The sequence below is a fragment of the Argopecten irradians genome, chromosome 13 (assembly GCF_041381155.1).
Source record: "Argopecten irradians isolate NY chromosome 13, Ai_NY, whole genome shotgun sequence".
Classification (NCBI taxonomy): Eukaryota; Metazoa; Mollusca; class Bivalvia; order Pectinida; family Pectinidae; genus Argopecten; species Argopecten irradians.
In genome coordinates, this window is record NC_091146.1 from 34033159 (window position 1) to 34051136 (window position 17978).

Below are 17978 nucleotides of genomic sequence, written 5' to 3' on the forward strand. Positions count from 1 at the left end.
TAATAGTGTATATATCGCAAAAAATAATGACACCGCGAAAGCTGCATGGATACAAAATCGAAAAATTAAGCACTCACGAAAATATCCACATTTACTATATATATTTTTATGTTCAACACAACTCATGAGGGAGAGGAATTGGGGGTGGCTTATTAGGGCACAAAATAACACAATATAAATTTTCTACGAGGGAGAGGAGTTGGGGGCTTATTAGGGCACAAAATAACACAATATAAATTTTCTACGAGGGAGAGGAGTTGGGGGCTTATTGGGGCACAAAATAACACAATATAAATTTTCTACAAGGGAGAGGAGTTGGAGGCTTATTAGGGCACAAAATAACACAATATAAATTTTCTACGAGGGAGAGGAGTTGGGGGCTTATTAGGGCACAAAACTACACAATATGAATTTTCTACGAGCGAGAGGAGTTGGAGGCTTATTTATAAGGGCACAAAATAACACAATTAATATATAAATTTTCTATGAGGGAGAGGAGTTGGGGGCTTATTTATAAGGGCACAAAATAACACAATATAAATTTTCTATGAGGGAGAGGAGTTGGGGGCTTATTAGGGCACAAAATAACACAATATAAATTTTCTACGAGGAAGAGGAGTTGGGGGCTTATTAGGGCACAAAATAACACAATATAAATTTTCTACAAGGGAGAGGAGTTGGGGGCTTATTAGGGCACAAAATAACACAATATAAATTTTCTACGAGGGAGAGGAGTTGGAGAGGAGTGGGGGGCTTATTCAAGGAAACAAAATAGAAGTTTTGGAAGAAAAAAAATTCTTTTTGTACTAGGACAGATATTTATCTGCCAAAGTAAACATGGATTCTTTGATGCTTTTCAGTGAAATATAATCAATAATCAAATTTTGTTCACATTCCATCACATGAATTTTTGATAATTTGGGATACAATACCGGTTGTATAATCATCATACAGTCATTTAAACCATGTGATAGGGGTGTTTATATATTGTTTTTAAAAATCCTTTTCCAGAAGAGGGGAAGGGCTCTTATAGGAGAGGGGTGCTAATTATGGTGTACATGAATACAGTATTCATTTAATTTCTGTTTCTTTTTTTAAGAAATAAGTTGATCATAAACAGCGATGTATATACATTTCTTTCACGGCTTCTGAGTTTTTGTTTTCTCCCTCACCATGGGAACACCACAATCTATCCACCCCATTGCCAGGTACTGATAGTAAGCTGTTGGTTTTTCTCTGGTTACTCTGGCTTTCCTCCACCATGTAAGCCTGGCACATCCTAAATGACCCTAGCTGTTAATAAAATGTTCAACTTAAATCAAACCCTTGCCATGAAACATTGTATCCAATCACTTTCCATCTCCTTATATGGAACCTGGACATTAAAGATGCTCCACCGCCGACAGAGCATAAACATTACCCATCATTTGAACAATATCTGATGTATATGCGTCTAATTGACTCAAAAATACAATAAAATAACATATTCTTCTGTTGGTAATGCACAATCAGTACTTTGTTCCATATAGGGCATACTGCCATGACTTTTTTCGGGATGCAATTAATCAATATATTATCTGAAAAGCTTTAAGTTATTTTGTAACTGAAGAAAAATTCATGTTTTATCTTATATAATGACACTTGTATTGCATATTATAGATCGGGTGGGCAGCGAGTTTTGGAAACAGCAGGCGAGATTCGGAGACGATGTATCCGGCATCCAGTAAGTGTCAATTAAAATGTCAAGTGAGATAATTCATATCTGGAGCTAAAATAAAAGTGGTGTATCATTTATCATTATATTGAAGATAAAGTCTATGTCTGATAATATAAAAAGTATTTTTTATCGCATAAAGGGAGACAATTCATATCTGGACTTAAAATGTGATTACATGTATAAGACAAGAAAATTCTGAGATTAGAAATACCACACAGACAAGGAGAGATAATTCATGCATTCAATTTTCAATCATATAAGGGAGATAAATCAAATCTGGAGCTAAAAATGATTAGAAATACAGCAGTGTTAAATGCCACACAGATAAAGGAGATAATTCATACATGCAGCTATGTCGTTCGTACAGCTCATTAAAAGTGTACTAAAATGATTAGTGTAAATTTGAGCTTGTGAATCAGGATAATTTGAGGTAAAGTTTTCTTTACTTTGGTATGATTTTTTTCATGATCAAGAACAATGCCATTGTTTTATGGAACATCAGAACTTTGACCCTTGACCTTTCCCTATGTTAGGCGATGTTACCTTGATAATCCTAACCTTTGACATTTGATCTTTCCAGTATGACCTTGACCCAGTCAGAGCGAGGCTATCCACGCCCTATAGAGCATGTTGGCATTCCCCAGGGGGTGAGGAATGTGAAAGGCTGGAACTGGTCGCCGACACATACCACCCCTGTCCATTACCCGTGGCATAAGGCCCAGTACCTGTCCGAGAGGAAGAGCGAGCTACAGCCAATCATAGACGAACTGGACCCTCATCAACCAGTCAGTGTCTCATTCATGTTTTTACCTCAAATTTTAGCGAGAAAAATCATCTAGGCCATGCCTGTTGTTCGATCATTTTTAGCTCACCGTTTTGACTTTGACCCCGGGGGCAGGAGGGGCAGGGCCCAATAGGAGAAATAGAGGTAAATCTTTTAAATTAATACTAGTCATATAGTTCTACTTGGATTGTAACCAAATTTGGCCCACAAACATTCTTAGGGGAAGGCATTACAAACAGGGCCTCTTGTTCATGATTTCTTCTACTATGTTCTCAGAAAACATTAAACCACTTTTATATAAATAATAGACCATACTTTTACAAAGTCAAGGTTAAATGTAGTGTTTCCAATTTGCCAACATTATATAGCGAAGCTTACCCTTTGTTTACAAGTAGTTAATTACTATTGTTTACTATGAGCTCATGTCCAATTATAAATGGGTTTAATACTACAACCCACAAGGCCGGAATAAATCCAGTTCACATTATCACAGCTCATTAACCAAATATCAATGGGCTTTTCACTGGTAAACAAATTTTCATGTGCAGGTTAATGATTGGTGATATTGACTTATTGTTTCTATATTTAGAATCAAAGAGACGTTAGTAATGTAAATAACCTGTACAAAATAATCTGGTCGGACTGGAATCGGAATCTGATCGGATTTCAATGTTCAAAAATCTGCACGGATTAATATCTTCTCTTTACAGTATATCAAAATCTGATCATAATTTCCTGAATCCGATCGGGAAAACTATTTTCTGATCGGAAAACAGGGGCGTAATATTTAAATGAATAGAGTAAGATTTTCCATAATCCGTGCAGAAAAAAATCCAGTTGTATTAAAATCTGATCAGATAAAATCCGACTCAAAATTCCGACCAGAATTCCGAAAAAAAATCTGATCAGATTTTTCTAAAAACCCAATCGTATTTTGAATGTTATTCTGATTGGATTTTGGGAAAAAAATCTGATCAGATTTTCTGCAAACCAGATGATAGTTTACTGTAGCCACATATCTGATCGGATATTAGTACCCCAGGGAAGTCAACAAAATGAAACAAAAAACTAACAAGAAAGTTTGTAAGCAGGATTTTTTTATTCAATAATTATCTAATATAGAGGTTAAAAAAGTCAATTTAGTCATTTAACCATATTATGGCTTTTAGCTAATATATCTACAATGTATAATATTTCAATGCCTCTTTATATATACACACATGTATATATAATTAAGTTCTTTAGATAATAAGACAATGAGTTTTTTTTTTTTTTATTTGTCCATGATATTCTTGCTCCTCTTCGCACTGAAGATTTTTTCCTGGTACAACTGATCCTTCCTTTCATTGATAGTTTAATTTGTTGAAGTAACAAGGTGTAACTATTCAGTTTACATGATCTGAAATACAGAAAAAAACCCATTCAATTTAGTTTAAAACAAGAGGCCCAGAGGGCCTGTATCGCTCACCTGGTTTGTAATGCCAAGTAATGTTCTGAATACAGGTTCATTGTTTCTTTTCTGAAGGAATTTTAATATTATTAACCTCTAAATCCCCTATTGGGCCCCAACCCTCCCGCCCCCAGTCAGAGTATGTGGTTTTAATTGTGCTATCTTTCCCGACCCTATCGGGAACGTTAACAGTATCGTCGCCATTATAAAATTTAGGGTAGCTTAGCTTCGATGATTTGTGTACAGTTTTAAGTTTTAACACCGACAATTCAAAGGTTTAATATGTTTAAATTCAATCAATTTAATATTCTAACATGTAAAATTTACCAAGCAACAAATATTTGAAAACTAAATGGAATTCGGTCAATTATTGAAATCAGAGTACAGTGTGAGTTTTTTATACTAATTTATTATTTCACGGAGCGATCAGTTGTACCGATCGAGCAAGTAACCATGCCGGGATGAGGAAATTCACAGTTAACATTATGTTTATTTAGTGTAAAACCTCTACAATTATGAAAATGTGATGAATTAATCAAATAAATAATGGTTTCCAATAAAGAGCAAACTTTAAGCTATTTGGTTTTTTTTGTTTTCTTTTGTTTTACTGGTCAGTCGAAGAGAATATGGCCGTTAAGTGGCTATGTACCGCAACGTCCGGCGTCCGGCGTGTGCGGGGTCCGTCAAAATCGACTTTTCTCCATAACCCTGGTCGGATTTAAAAAAAATTGACTGGTACCATCCTTATGGGCTACATACTGAAAAAAAGTTTGTACAAATGATAGGATGACCCCCAAGGGGGCCTGTGGGGTGTTGGGTCAAAAATATAAAAGTCAAATTTGGCTATTTCCATATAAACAAGTTTCTCTGAAAGCAAGCATGGGATAAAATGTCCCATAATGGAAAAATCGATAGCTGAAACTTGGCATCCTTCAAATTTATAGGGTTTATGGATTCATAATTGTACAAATGATAGGGCTGATCCCCCAGGGGCCTGAGGGGCGGGGTCAAAGGGGGTCAATTTGAAAAAATTTCACCATATAAACGACTGTTCTCTGAAACTTAACATGAGATAGCACTCATAATGCAATGGTAGTATCGTTACAAGGTGGGGATTCAAAAAATTGTACAAATGATATGGGGCTGACCCCCAGGAGGCCTGAGGGGCGGGTCAAAAGGGGTCAATTTGGCTATTTCCATATTAAACAACTTCTACTTCTCTGAAACCAAGCTTGGGATAGCACCCATAATACAATAGTAATACATCCTTATAGGGAATAGGGTTTCAAAATTGTACAAATGATGGGGCTGACCCCCATGGGGGCCTGAGGGGCGTGGTCAAAAGGGGTCAATTTGGTTATTTTTCATAACCTCTCAAACAATTTATTCTCTGAAACCAAAATGCATATGAGATATACCTTATAAGTATATAATTGCAATGGTAGCATCCTTATAGAGTGGGGATTCAAAATTGTACAAATGAAGGTGCTGACCCCCCTATTGATCTGAGGGGCGGGGGGTCAAAAGGGGTATCAATTTGGCTATTTCCATATAAACAATCTTCTTTTCTGAAACTAAGCATGTAGATATTAGCACTCATAAATGCAATGGTAGCAACGTCTATAGGGGTCAGGATTCAAAATTGTACAAATGAAGGGGCTGACCCCCATGGATTTTTGAGGGGCAAAAACTGGGTCAAAAGGGATCAACTTTGGCTATTTTCATATATAACAACTGCTTTTCTGAAACTAAGCATGAGATAGCACTCATAATGCAATGGTGCATTCAATCACTATGAACGTTATATAGGGTGGGGATTCAAAATTGTACAAATGATAGGGCTGACCCCCTGGGGGCCTCAGGGGCGGGGTCCTGGTTAAAAGGGGGTCAAAAGGCTATTTCCATATAATTGACTTCTTCTGTGCAATTTAAAATGGTATCACGCTCATAATGCAATGGTAACATTATACTTATAGAGTTGGGATTCAAACCTGGTAAACATCCTTATACTCATGGGGATCAAAAATTGTGCAATTTAATAGGGCTGGTCAGACCCCCAAAATTGAGTGGCGGGGTCAAAAGTGATAATTTGGCTATTTTTCATTATATCAAATGACTTATGATTCTCTGCAACTAAACATGGTATTCGCTCATAATGCAATGGTAACATCCATGTAGGGTAAGGATTCAAAATTTTTGAAATGATGGCCCCCCCCCCCCCTGGGGGCCTGAAGGGTGGGGTCAAAAGGGGTCAATTTGGCTGTTTCCATATAAAACGTCTTCTCTGCTAAACTAAGCATGGAAGAGCACTCATAATGGAATGGTAGCATCCTTATAGGGTTGGGATTTAGAAATTATACAAATGATAGGGCTGACCCCCGGGGCCTTAGAAAATAAATTGCGGGGTCAAAAAGGTCAATTAGGCTTTTAATCCTTATATATATATTTTTTTTACTGAAGCTATGTATTGGATAGCCTGATCATTTATGGTTGTGATTCAAAATCAAACTTTTTGAGTCAATTTTGCTAATTTTTCTCATCCGAGTCTTTTTGATAAATACTAAAAAAAACAGGTGAGTGTATACAGGCCCTCTGGGCCTCTTGTTTGTTTGGATTAGCATGTTCATCTCCTGTATAAATATACCTAGATCGCTTATCGGAAGAAGCGTAACATTCAGTGACCTCAGTTCAATATGGCGTGTACTCGGCTGTGAGATTTTATACATGCGATGCACTCTGGGATTAGCTTCCACTGCGGGCGTCATTAAGTAAGGCTATGGGGTACCTTCTTATCTCTACTATTTAAATCTCTTATATAACATGGGAAAAGTGACATTATATTGTGATTGTTACTGTAGTTGATAATATTCATGGGGTTTTCATTTCGCCCTCTTCATGGTTTCATCTAAAGTCCCGTGAAAAAAATGTTTGCCTTGCGAAATTTGTCAAAAATGGTAGTTTTACATAATATATTGTATGTTAACAGTCTGTTGTATGAATGAAAACACTTTCAAAGGCTACAATTATAATTCACTAAAATAAATCCTTGCAAATAAAAGTCCAAACAATAAATCACGAAAATTTGCACCTGTGAATTTTAAACAACTATATGAGTAGTCTATAACTCTATCAAAAACCTCTGTGTGTAAATCATTTTAGTCCAAGCTACAGAACAAAAAAAATGTCGCGACTAGATTACAATTGAAACTATCGATAGCTTGATTGGCATTCTATCAGCGATTGTTATCGGCTTATTGAATATGCCATCGATTTGATCAATTTGAGAGGCATAAAATCACAAATATATCGATAGTGTGAAGTATTGTTACACCCCCTCAACACGCTGGAACGGATACTTAGTGAAAGTGAAAGCGGATGGATAAAGTGTGTTTTTCGGGTGGATCCAAAACTGCTGAAACAAATTCAATGAAATTTTGCAAAAAAAAAACCCTTCTAAAGCATCAGCCCAAACACAATTGTGAATTATAGGGCCCCCACCTCCCAGGAGGCTGTGGAAGGGGCCAAAATGGCTAAAATTGGTTAAAATTTCAAAAAACCTCTTCTCAACTGTTGCATATGAAGTTCATCGTAGACCATAATGCATATATGTATAAGTGTTTGTTATAATCGATGAAACTTGGAAGAAAATTGGATTGTTTTGATTCAAGTCAATCAAGGATTCACCTTGATTATATTGACATAGCAGTTGAGCATTACAAAGTATAAGTACAAATGATCTAATATTAGCTCGGACATGTAGGTTTTAATATGCGTAAATTAGCAATATAAGACTTGGGAAAAAAAAGAAGAATACACACAGTTGTGCAAACATCTTTTCGTCATGGATTAAAACAAAACTGCAATAAAAAAAAAAATCAAATAGTTATACATCTAATATCATCGAATAATCGTCAGACAATAACAAATTTTAAGTGAATCACTTCGTTTTGATTTGTAGGTGGCCCTTTAGAGTCTCGACTCTGACCTATTCACCGTCCCTGCTGAGGATCAAATTCCTGGCCTGTTTAGGAGAAAGAACAAATGGCTTAACCACTACACGACCCGGACTGGTTATACAAAAACTTCAAAACAGGATATTAATCAAGATTGTAACCTAACAAACTTAAACTTTACTGTGTATAACAATAATTTCGGTTAAAGGTGTTATTTCTGTTTCCCAGGAAATTAAATTCAACATTCCAAAATAGGTCAGCCAAGAATGCCGAGAGAGGCCAAGACCTAGAAGATAATCAAGGAGGTGAAGTTTTAATTTTCACAATCGAAAGACGATCCAATCTATCTTGTCGATCATTTTGAGTAGAACACCTGGTGGAAGATGAACTTTCAGTCCAAATGAAAGATCAAGTTTTACAGATTTCCCCGCTGTCCCCCCCCCCACCCTGTCCTGCCCCCCCCCCTGTCCCCCCGGGCCCCCCTCGTCCCCCCTTGGTCCCCCCCCCTTGTCCCACCCCGCGCGCTCAGCACCAAAAGACCTTAAAATTCAACACGACAAAAAAAGACTGTTTCAAGAAGCAATTTGATAAAGTGGAAGCCACAAGAAAAAACGAAAAACATCAGCTATCGGACACCAAAGAAAGTATATTCACAGAACAATTAGATAAAAGTTGATAAAATCTGTTTGTGATGGCTCTTAATTGAGGAGAAGAGAAGAAACAATACATAAGAGGACTAATCCTGAAACTGGCAGCGTAAGATAATGCATTTGTATCTAGCGCAAAATTTTATAATTTATGATTCTTTCTTCATCTAATTGGCTGACATTAATCTAATTTGTAAGATCAATCTATAATAATTTGTAAGAACTTTAACCACAGTTCTTGTTGTTTCATAAAGTAATAATTATTTGTCCGCCTGTCCCAACCTGTCCATTTCCATTATTTGTCCGGTAAAATTGTGCTCCGGCACCACTGTCCGCCATTCATTGAAAAAGAATTAACAAATATAGCTTTGATTATTCCTATTCCTGGTTGGAAATTATGGAATTATATAACACTATTGATCAGTTACAGCCAAGATATGGTGTGAAAAGGGTAAAAACAGGATTGGCAGTGTCCAGCTATATTGTTTTAAGCATTGTCGATTATAACCATCCTACATACTTACCTGTCCGACGCTAGGTAATTGAGTGGATATGGCATGCAAATCACTGTCCTTGCACATTAGAAATTATATATATTATCGGGACACAAACCCTATACCAAGGTTAGAGACATTGATCTGTATTATTAATGGATATAATCATATATCATTAGATTTCAGCAGACTGGGAAAATTAATGATTTGATATACACACATGATTGATTTAACTGTTAGTAGACTTGATAACTACAGCGGAATGAGCAGGAATCTTGAATCAAATCAGTGTGACTTTAGCATACTTACAGTACAAAAGACCTTATGCTATGGAAAATAAATCAATCCTAGAGACTTGATCAGCCAGATAAAAATGTAACACCATCAGACAAAAATCTTGATCAGTAGATTATAATTTTCTGTGTGAAATTGCTACATATTCGAGAAAATGCAAACACTAAAAAAAAAAAACCCTACAAAATCAAATGAAAATATTATTATGGCAGATAATTCTTGGACACTTAGCTGACATATATACACGTCAGAGATGTATAATTAAGATAACCTACAGTAAATCGTAATAAGAAAAACTTCTCTAGATTGTGTAGGAAAATTTGTCGACAGATAGAGCTTATACCCGTCTTTTTCACGTGTCATTCTCATTTTGAAGCTCGTCAAGTGTGAAGATACCAGTTAGCGTTCCAGAGTTTGGGAAATTCATTTCAAATACATAGCATGTTATATTGAAAATATATTCATTTTGAGTCTGAAAAGAACAAAAAGAAGTACTTAATACTGGATGCGATGAGTCCAAGTGGTCTTAGACAGAACTAGTATATTTTGAATAGATCACCAATTGCCTTTGTCAAAATTTGATCCTTTTGATCAGTAAAGAATATGATCAGCAGAGACTTGATAAGTAGAGAATTGATCCATAGACTTAGATTACTCAGCTGAGCCATTGTTGACCAGAATGCTAACATGGTCAGCAGAGATTGATCAGAGATGCATAGAGAAAATTAACCATTAGTGAGACCTGATCATGTAGATTGAATCACTCAGCAGACCTTGATTAGTAACATGATGGATTAGGTAGACCTTGATCATTCTGAAACTTTATCAGTAGTGACTCGAGTCAGCTGAGACTTGATCATACAGACTTGATCAGTAGTGACTTGATCACTCAGCAGAGACTTTTCCAGCATGATACTTGATCAGCTGAGACTTGACAGTAGAGACTTGATCAGCATAGCCTCCTATTATCAGCAGAGACTTGATTCAACAGGGGGGGGGCCTTCATCAGGAGAGATCTTGATCCGTTAGAGACCTTGGATCAAGAACTTTAGATCAGTATAAAAATGACGCAGTAGACATTATTAGTAAATTAGACAATCAGCAGGCTTGGATCAGCATTGAAACTTGTGAACAAGCTGAGACTTAATCAGCATTGAGATTCACACTTTGACTTATCCGTAGACTTGGATCACTAAGCAAAACTTGATCAGCAGAAACCTGATCCAGCATTGACTTGAAAGCCGAGACTTTATCAGCAGAGACTTTATCCATGACTTGATCACTCAGCAGAAACTTGATCAACAGAGACATGATCACCAGAGACTTGATCACTCAGCAGAGACCTTGACCAGATGCTACTTGGTCAGCAGAGACTTGATCAGAGAATCAGTATATAAATGACCAATAGAGACTTGATCAGTAGATTGTATCACTCAGCAGACTGACGCAGCAGACTTGATCAGCTGAGACTTGATCAGTAGAGACTTGATCAGCATAGACTTTGATCAGCAGAGACTTGATCAGCATTTGACTTATGATCAGCTGAGACTTAATAAGCATTGACTTGATCAGCATTGACTTGATCCATAGACTTGATCACTCAGCAGAGACTTGTCTAGAAGATACTTGATCAGTGGAGACTTGATCAGCAGAGACTTCATCAGCAGATAATTGATCAGTAGAGACTTTTTATCAGAAATCAGTAGAAAAAATGACCAGTAGAGACTTGATCCGTAGATTTTTATCACTCAGCAGACTTGATCAGCTCTGAGACTTGATCAGTAGTGACTTGATCAGCAGAGACTTGATCAGCAGAGACTTGATCATTCAGCAGAGACTTATCCAGATGATACTTGATCAGCTGAGACTTGATCATCAGAGACTTAATCAGAGACACTGGATCAGTAGACTTGAGCACTCAGCAGAGACTTGATCAGCAGACTTGATCCGTAGAGGCTGGATCACCAGAGACTTTTGATTAAATATCAGTAGAAAAATGACCAGTAGAGACATGATCAGTAGATTTTATCACTCAGCAGACTTGATCAGCTGAGACTTGATCAGTAGTGACTGGATCAGCAGAGACTTTTTATCAGAAATCAGTAGAAAAATGACCAGTAGAGACATGATCAGTAGGTTTTTATCACTTAGCAGACTTCATCAGATAAAAGTGATCAGCTGAGACTTGATCATAGTGACTTGATCTGCAGAGAATTGATCAGCAGAGACTTGCTCACTCAGCAGAGACTTGTCCAGATGATACTTGATCAGCTGAGACTTGATCAGTAGAGACTTGATCAGCAGAGACTTCATCAGGAGAGACTTAATCAGTAGACTTGATTTGTAGAGACTTGATCAGCAGAGACTTTTGATTAAATATCAGTAGAAAAATGACCAGTAGAGACGTGATCAGTAAACTTGATCTTTCAGCAGACTTGATCACCAATGAACTTGATCAGCAGAGATTTGATCACTAAAGACTTCATCATTAAAGCCTTGATCACTAAAGACTTTGAATCAGCAGAGACTTGATAGTGAGATTATAATACATTTTCTGATTGAGATGTATGCAATCTGTGTGATCATTTTGTGAAAGTTGGAGCAATAATTGTCCATGTTTATTAGGTCATCTGATCCGAAGGGTCAGGATTACCTATAGTCGCCATGTTTCGTCCGTAGTCGTGCGCGTCCGCCGTGCGTTAACTTTTCAAATTTTGAACTTCTTCTCAAGTTCTGCCGATACAAATTGACTAAAACTTGCCTGAAATGATCCTAACATGGTCCCGACAAAGTGTTGTTATTTTTTGGGTCAGTTCAAAATCCAAGATGGCCGCTACAGCCGCCAACTTGAAAACACATTTTGAACTTCTCCTACGGTTGTACCTGTGCGATTTGGCTGAAACTTGCCTGAAATGATCCTGACATGGTTCCAACATAGTGTTGTCATTTTTCTGGTCGATCCGAAATCCAAGATGACTGCCACAGCCGCTTATCTTGAAAACACATTTTGAAAGTTCTTAAGTTCTACTGGTGCGATTTGGCTGATTCTTGAACTAAAAATAAAGCTGACATGGTCCTGACCAAGTGTTGTTATTTTTCGGGTTAACCCGAAATCCAAGATGGCCACCACAGCCTCCATCTTTAAAACAGATGACCGATAAGACTCTTGAGCCTCTTGTTCATTTTAATATATAATCTGACCCAAAAAAAATATTCTTTTGAAACAAAGATTTTGTTCTGATCATTCGATCTTGTTTCCATAACATTGCAGATAGTAACATCAACCCAGTTGGAGCCGAGAGAGTCAGTCAGCTGATGGAGTCTTTCATCTCTGTTGCCGTCCCTGGTGAGACCAAAAGTAGTGCATCAAGCGAAAATACAGGAACAATAGCCAACCCGGAAATCTTTTGTGGAGCAGTGGCTAACCCAACAACTGGCAATTGCAATCAACGTATGATATTATTTTCAGTGTAGATTATATGTGCATAAAATCTCAAAATCTGTTTGGTTTGGTGTCAATTTGGTTTTCATATTAAAGTATAAAAACTTATTAAATATTTTTCTATATCCCTAAGAAAATAATATGAAATGGATGAAAATATTTATGGAATTTAATTAGCCGTACATCTGGCATGCACTATGATATGTTGTTACATATGATTTAATTACCTTATCGTCAAAGTTACAAGCCAAACATTGAAATCCTGAGTTCACTACCTAGGCAAATATTATGTACATGATTCCGATACAATTCATGGACCCTGGTTCCCTAAGTCAGGAAGTTAGTTTGTCAATCATTAGTCACAGTATACAATTGTTTCATGCCTTATCAGTCAACAGTTATTACTCTTTTTATGAGATGTTTGGACCAACCTGATGAAATGATTATTGGGTTGGTCCCAACACCGAGAGGAAAGCATTGTGACTATTGACTGACATGAAACAACCTCTTGCCTAAAACGTAAATCTACATAACTTATCATAGCTTCTTGCGAGAAAGATATTTTTTTTGAAAGAATATGATTCAGGCGCAATTAATTATGACGTCAACAATTAAGCAAATGCAAAAGTTTCATCTTCAGTCATCAGTCAAACTAGATTTGTAAATTTGTAACGATTTTCAAGCAATTTGATCGAAATTACGACATTTACACAGAGAGTCAGGTAACATTAACATTGATCCTACAGTGTATATCAATCCAATTCTTATTTCTTACGTGTTTCAGTCACCATCAATTACATCGACAACAGGGAATATAAAGATGAGATTAATGTTGAGACTATGAAAGTGAAATATGCTGAAAATCTGTCCATCGGAAAACAAACAGTTTTACCCCAAGGTTTGTATGTAAAGTGTGTACAATGTAGCATTGAATGCTATCGGAATGTTGCAGTATAAAATGTTGAATTCACACAGAAAATGTTATTGAATGTTTAATTTAATTGTTAGTCCTCTGCCGATGAAACTGAGAGAACTATAGTGTTAGTGCCAGTCTGTCTGTCTGTCCATGTCTGTTCCGTCCGTCAATCTGTCTGTCTGATGATGGTTTCCAGATGATAACTTCAGAATTTAATGTTTTAATGAATTTTGTTGAAACTCCATGCAATGGTAGCTTATGAGGTAACACATCTTGGGATTGATGTTGGGGTCAAAAGGCCAAACGTCACTGTTACTAACAATAGATTAAGGTCAATGTAATAACAGGTGAAGATCAGTATGGGTCATATAATTTTTTGTACTGAATAAAATGCACATTAGATAATCTGTTTGACACTTAATTGCCAAAATATATAAGATTAAGAACATGCAATTTGTCGCTGTTGTGGTATGTCGCCCTTAAAGAAATCTAAAATAAGAATATAAGGCTTTGCACTTTGCCATTATTTAGGTCCATACTGTAATTTATGAAATAATAATATTGGTTGGTCTACATACAAAACATGTTCATGTACTGAAATGTTAGGAATCTGAAAATCATATTATGTTTCTTGTTTTCTAGGTGGTCCTCCTGTCGCAGATCCCTCTGCAGCAAGCTCGGGTCACTCCAAAGTAATTGAAATCAGTATAAACAGCAACATTTGATATCCCAGTGTATATCAATCTAATTATGATTTATTACATGTTTCAGTCTACCATCAACTACAATGATCTCAGGGAATATAAAGATGAGTTTAACATTGAGACTATGAAAGTAAGACATGCTGAAAATCTTTCCATTGGGAAACAAACAGTTTTACCCCCAGGTTTGTATGAAAATTATGTAGCATTGAATTGTTTATCATTGGATGGTTTACTATTTAAATTGCTTTTGGTCTGTGGTCTGTGCTCTCGGTCTGTAATCAATTCTTGTCACCGCTTTTTCTCAGAAAGTATTTAGGGACATGAGCTTCAAATTTTATATGTACACTTAGCTTCCTTTGATCCCTAATTACAAGACATATTGTAGTGAGGCATTGTCTGATAGGCAACAAGATGATCGACAGTCAGCCATCTCGGAATTTAATACCTGTACTTGAAACTTGTTATCGCTGCTTCTTAGAAAATGATCCTTTTGATATACAGTAGTTTGATATACAGTAACGGTATATCATATTGACTTGATGTGATTTGGCATAACCAGGTACTATGCATCATTCTTCTTGTAATCAGCATGCACATCATATAACCCCTTTGACATTTGTCAAATAAAAACATATCTAATGTTAAAATTAAGGACCTTCGATGTGGTCGCTATGGTGTTATATTGCCCTTGAAGAATCTAAACTATGGAATGATGCATTGATTCACCATCCTCATAACAATACCAGTAATCATAATACAATGTAATTATCATACATATCTTGTTTTCTAGGTGGTCCTCCTGTCGGGGATCGTTCTGCAGCCAACTCAAGTCGATCCCAAAGTAAGTTTTACAGGTGAAAAGTAGGATAAAATAAAGCAATATTGAGCATGCTAGTTATTAACTAGTAGCTAATTTAATGTGGCTATCATTTTGCCAGTACAAGACTATCATATTGCAGAATCCAGTTTAATAAATATGTAACTAGTTATGTAGCAAGATATTGCAATAAAGAAATATTGGCAGTAATCCGTGGTCCGTGGTCCGTGGTCCGTGGTCCGTCCGTCCGTCCGTCCTTCCGTCCGTTAACAATTTTGTTACTGCTATTTCTCAGAAAGTACTGAAAGGGTCTTTCTCAAATTTCATTAGGGCCCTAGTTGTGCATATTGCATTTTGGTACCGATCACTTTACAAGATGGCCGACTGGAAGCCATCTTGGATTTTGACAATGAAGTTTGTTACCGCTATTTCTCAGAAAGTACTGAAGGGATCTCACTCAAATTTTACATGTAGATTCCCCTAGGAGTCTTGTTGTGCGTATTGCATTTTGGGACCAATCGATTAACAAGATGGCCGACAGGTCGCCATCTTGGATTTTGACAATTGAAGTTTGTTACCACTATTTCTCAAAAAGTACTGAAGGGATCTGTCTCAAATTTCATGTGCATTCTCCCCTAGGTCCCTGGTTATGCATATTGCATTTTGTTACCGATCAGTTTACAAGATGGCCGACAGGAAGCCATCTTGGATTTTGACAATGAAGTTTGTTACCGCTATTTCTCAGAAAGTACTAGAGGGATCTCTCTTAAATTTTACATGTAAGTTTCTCTAGTGTCTTGTTGTGCATATTACATTTTGGGACCAATCGGTCAACAAGATGGCCGACAGGACGCCATCTTGGATTTTGACAATTGAAGATTGTTACCACTATTTCTCAAAAAGTATTGAAGGGATCTGTCTCACATTTTATGTGCATGGTCCCCTAGGTCCCTGGTTATGGATATTGCATTTTGGAACCGATCGGTGAACAAGATGGCCGACAGGAAGCTATCTTGGATTTTGACAATGAAGTTTGTTACCACTATTTCTCAGAAAGTACTGAAGGGATCTGTCTCAAATTGCATTTGCAGGTTCCCCTAGGGGTCTAGTTGTGCATATTGTTGGACTGATTGATGAACAAGATGGCCGATAGGCCACCATTTTGGATTTTGATAGTTGTAGCTCGATACCACTATTGCTCAGAAAGTACTGAAGTGATCTGTCTCAAATTTTATATGTAAGTTCCCCTAGGACCGTTTTTGTGATATTGCATTTTCGGACTGATCAGTCAAAAGATGGCCGACAGGTAGCCATCTTGAATTTTGATAATTGAAGTTTGTTACTCAGAAAGTACTCAAAGGATCTTTCTCAAATTTCATATGTAGTAATATATACAGCTGTATGAAAAGTTTGAAAAGCAGGAAAAAGATCCCTCTTTTGTTTGTCAGACATAGATCATTCTTTGGTGGGCACCAAGATCCCTCTGGTATTTCAGTACAATATTACATGTATGAAAAAAATAAGTTTGTATTTAGACAGGTATGTTTATTTAAGGTTTCTGATATTTGTTATATAACTGAATTATACTTAAGTAAATTTTTTTTTAATTTCACAGATATCCATTCCGACCTTTTACCCCAAATAGGTGAGTCTTCTCAACTATACACATTTGTATTTACAATATGATAGTAAATGTACAGACTGAAGATTTAAAGATATAAACTATTTTTACAGTAATAAAAATGTTTCTCGACTCATTACTATGATTTCATATTATGACAATTTCAGTAACACACTAACTTTTATCAGCTGTTTTGTCTTTTTGTATTATTAGACACAACTGTTAATAGGGTCAAGACAGAAAAAGACAAAAAATTCATACAGACCAGAGCGTACCATGATGCTCAAGAGAAGCTCCGAATGAACAGAGTCTTAGTGATCAAGGGGAACACGGGGGACGGGAAAACGTCTACCGCATTCCAACTTTTAAATTGGCTACTGGAGGAGGAGCAGTGTAGAAAACCACTTCAGCTTCATGAAATTAGGGATCTGAAGTTACTGGCTCCACATTCTGATCTTGTTTGTATTATTGATGACATATTTGGTGAGAGAGATATTGGTAGATCGGAAGTGCAGGAGTGGAACAAGAGGCTGAAAAATGTAGAAACACTTTTTGCCAATAAACAAAACCAGACAAATATCCTGATTATCACAATTCGAAATGAAATATTTAATGTTTTGGAAGAAAAATCTCTAGGGACAGTTTTTACGGAAGACAACATTATTGATCTGAGCTCAAATAAGTACAAAATCAAGGGTGAAAAACAAAAACTATTAGCAATGTACACGCCAACAAATCTGACATGGACAGAGGAAGAAGAGGAAAAAATTGTAGGTTATGCAACTCATATTGGATTCCCTCAATGTTGTCAGCTTTTCTATAATTCCGCTGAATTACAGAAAAAACGAGCAGAATTTTTCGAGAAACCAGTTAAATTTTTTATACAAGCTCTGTCAAATTTACCAGAATGTTCTGCCATTCTGTTTCTCTTCCTCAATGATGGGGAAATAAAGGTAAATGATCTTGACCCAAATGGGGATAAAGTAAACAAAACACTGTTAGAACAAGCATTTAGGATTAAACTGGTTAATAGTGAAGTTAGGACAAAAAGGGAGTATGAGGAGAAAGTAGATTTTGTAAGAGAGAGTTTAGATAAGCTATTAGGATTTTTGGTAAGGAAGGAGAAACAATGGTCTGGT

The 17978-nt window shown here is 36.6% G+C and overlaps 2 protein-coding genes across 2 annotated transcripts in view; both read left to right on the forward strand.

Annotated features, from left to right (window-relative positions):
- The first annotated feature begins 12332 nt into the window (after positions 1-12332).
- On the forward strand, positions 12333-14422 carry LOC138305839 (uncharacterized). Its single transcript, XM_069246103.1, has 3 exons — positions 12333-12790; positions 13566-13679; positions 14340-14422. Exons 1-3 carry the CDS (start codon positions 12655-12657, stop codon positions 14420-14422), a joined length of 333 nt encoding a protein of 110 aa, XP_069102204.1. The 5' UTR covers positions 12333-12654.
- Positions 14416-17978, forward strand: part of LOC138306379 (uncharacterized) — a 481793-nt gene continuing 478230 nt past the window's right edge. Inside the window, exons 1-3 of the mRNA XM_069246817.1 lie at positions 14416-14583; positions 15192-15242; positions 16834-16863. Coding sequence (XP_069102918.1) covers positions 14448-14583; positions 15192-15242; positions 16834-16863 — 217 coding nt within the window. The 5' untranslated portion in view covers positions 14416-14447. The remainder of the gene's footprint in view (positions 14584-15191; positions 15243-16833; positions 16864-17978) is intronic.

Bases quoted from the DNA above. Each gene is read 5' to 3' on its own strand.
- LOC138305839 (XM_069246103.1), top strand. From the start codon at position 12,655: ATGGAGTCTTTCATCTCTGTTGCCGTCCCTGGTGAGACCAAAAGTAGT. The intron at 12,791-13,565 runs GTATGATATTAT...TACGTGTTTCAG, and splicing joins AACTGGCAATTGCAATCAAC to TCACCATCAATTACATCGAC. The intron at 13,680-14,339 runs GTTTGTATGTAA...CTTGTTTTCTAG, and splicing joins ACAAACAGTTTTACCCCAAG to GTGGTCCTCCTGTCGCAGAT.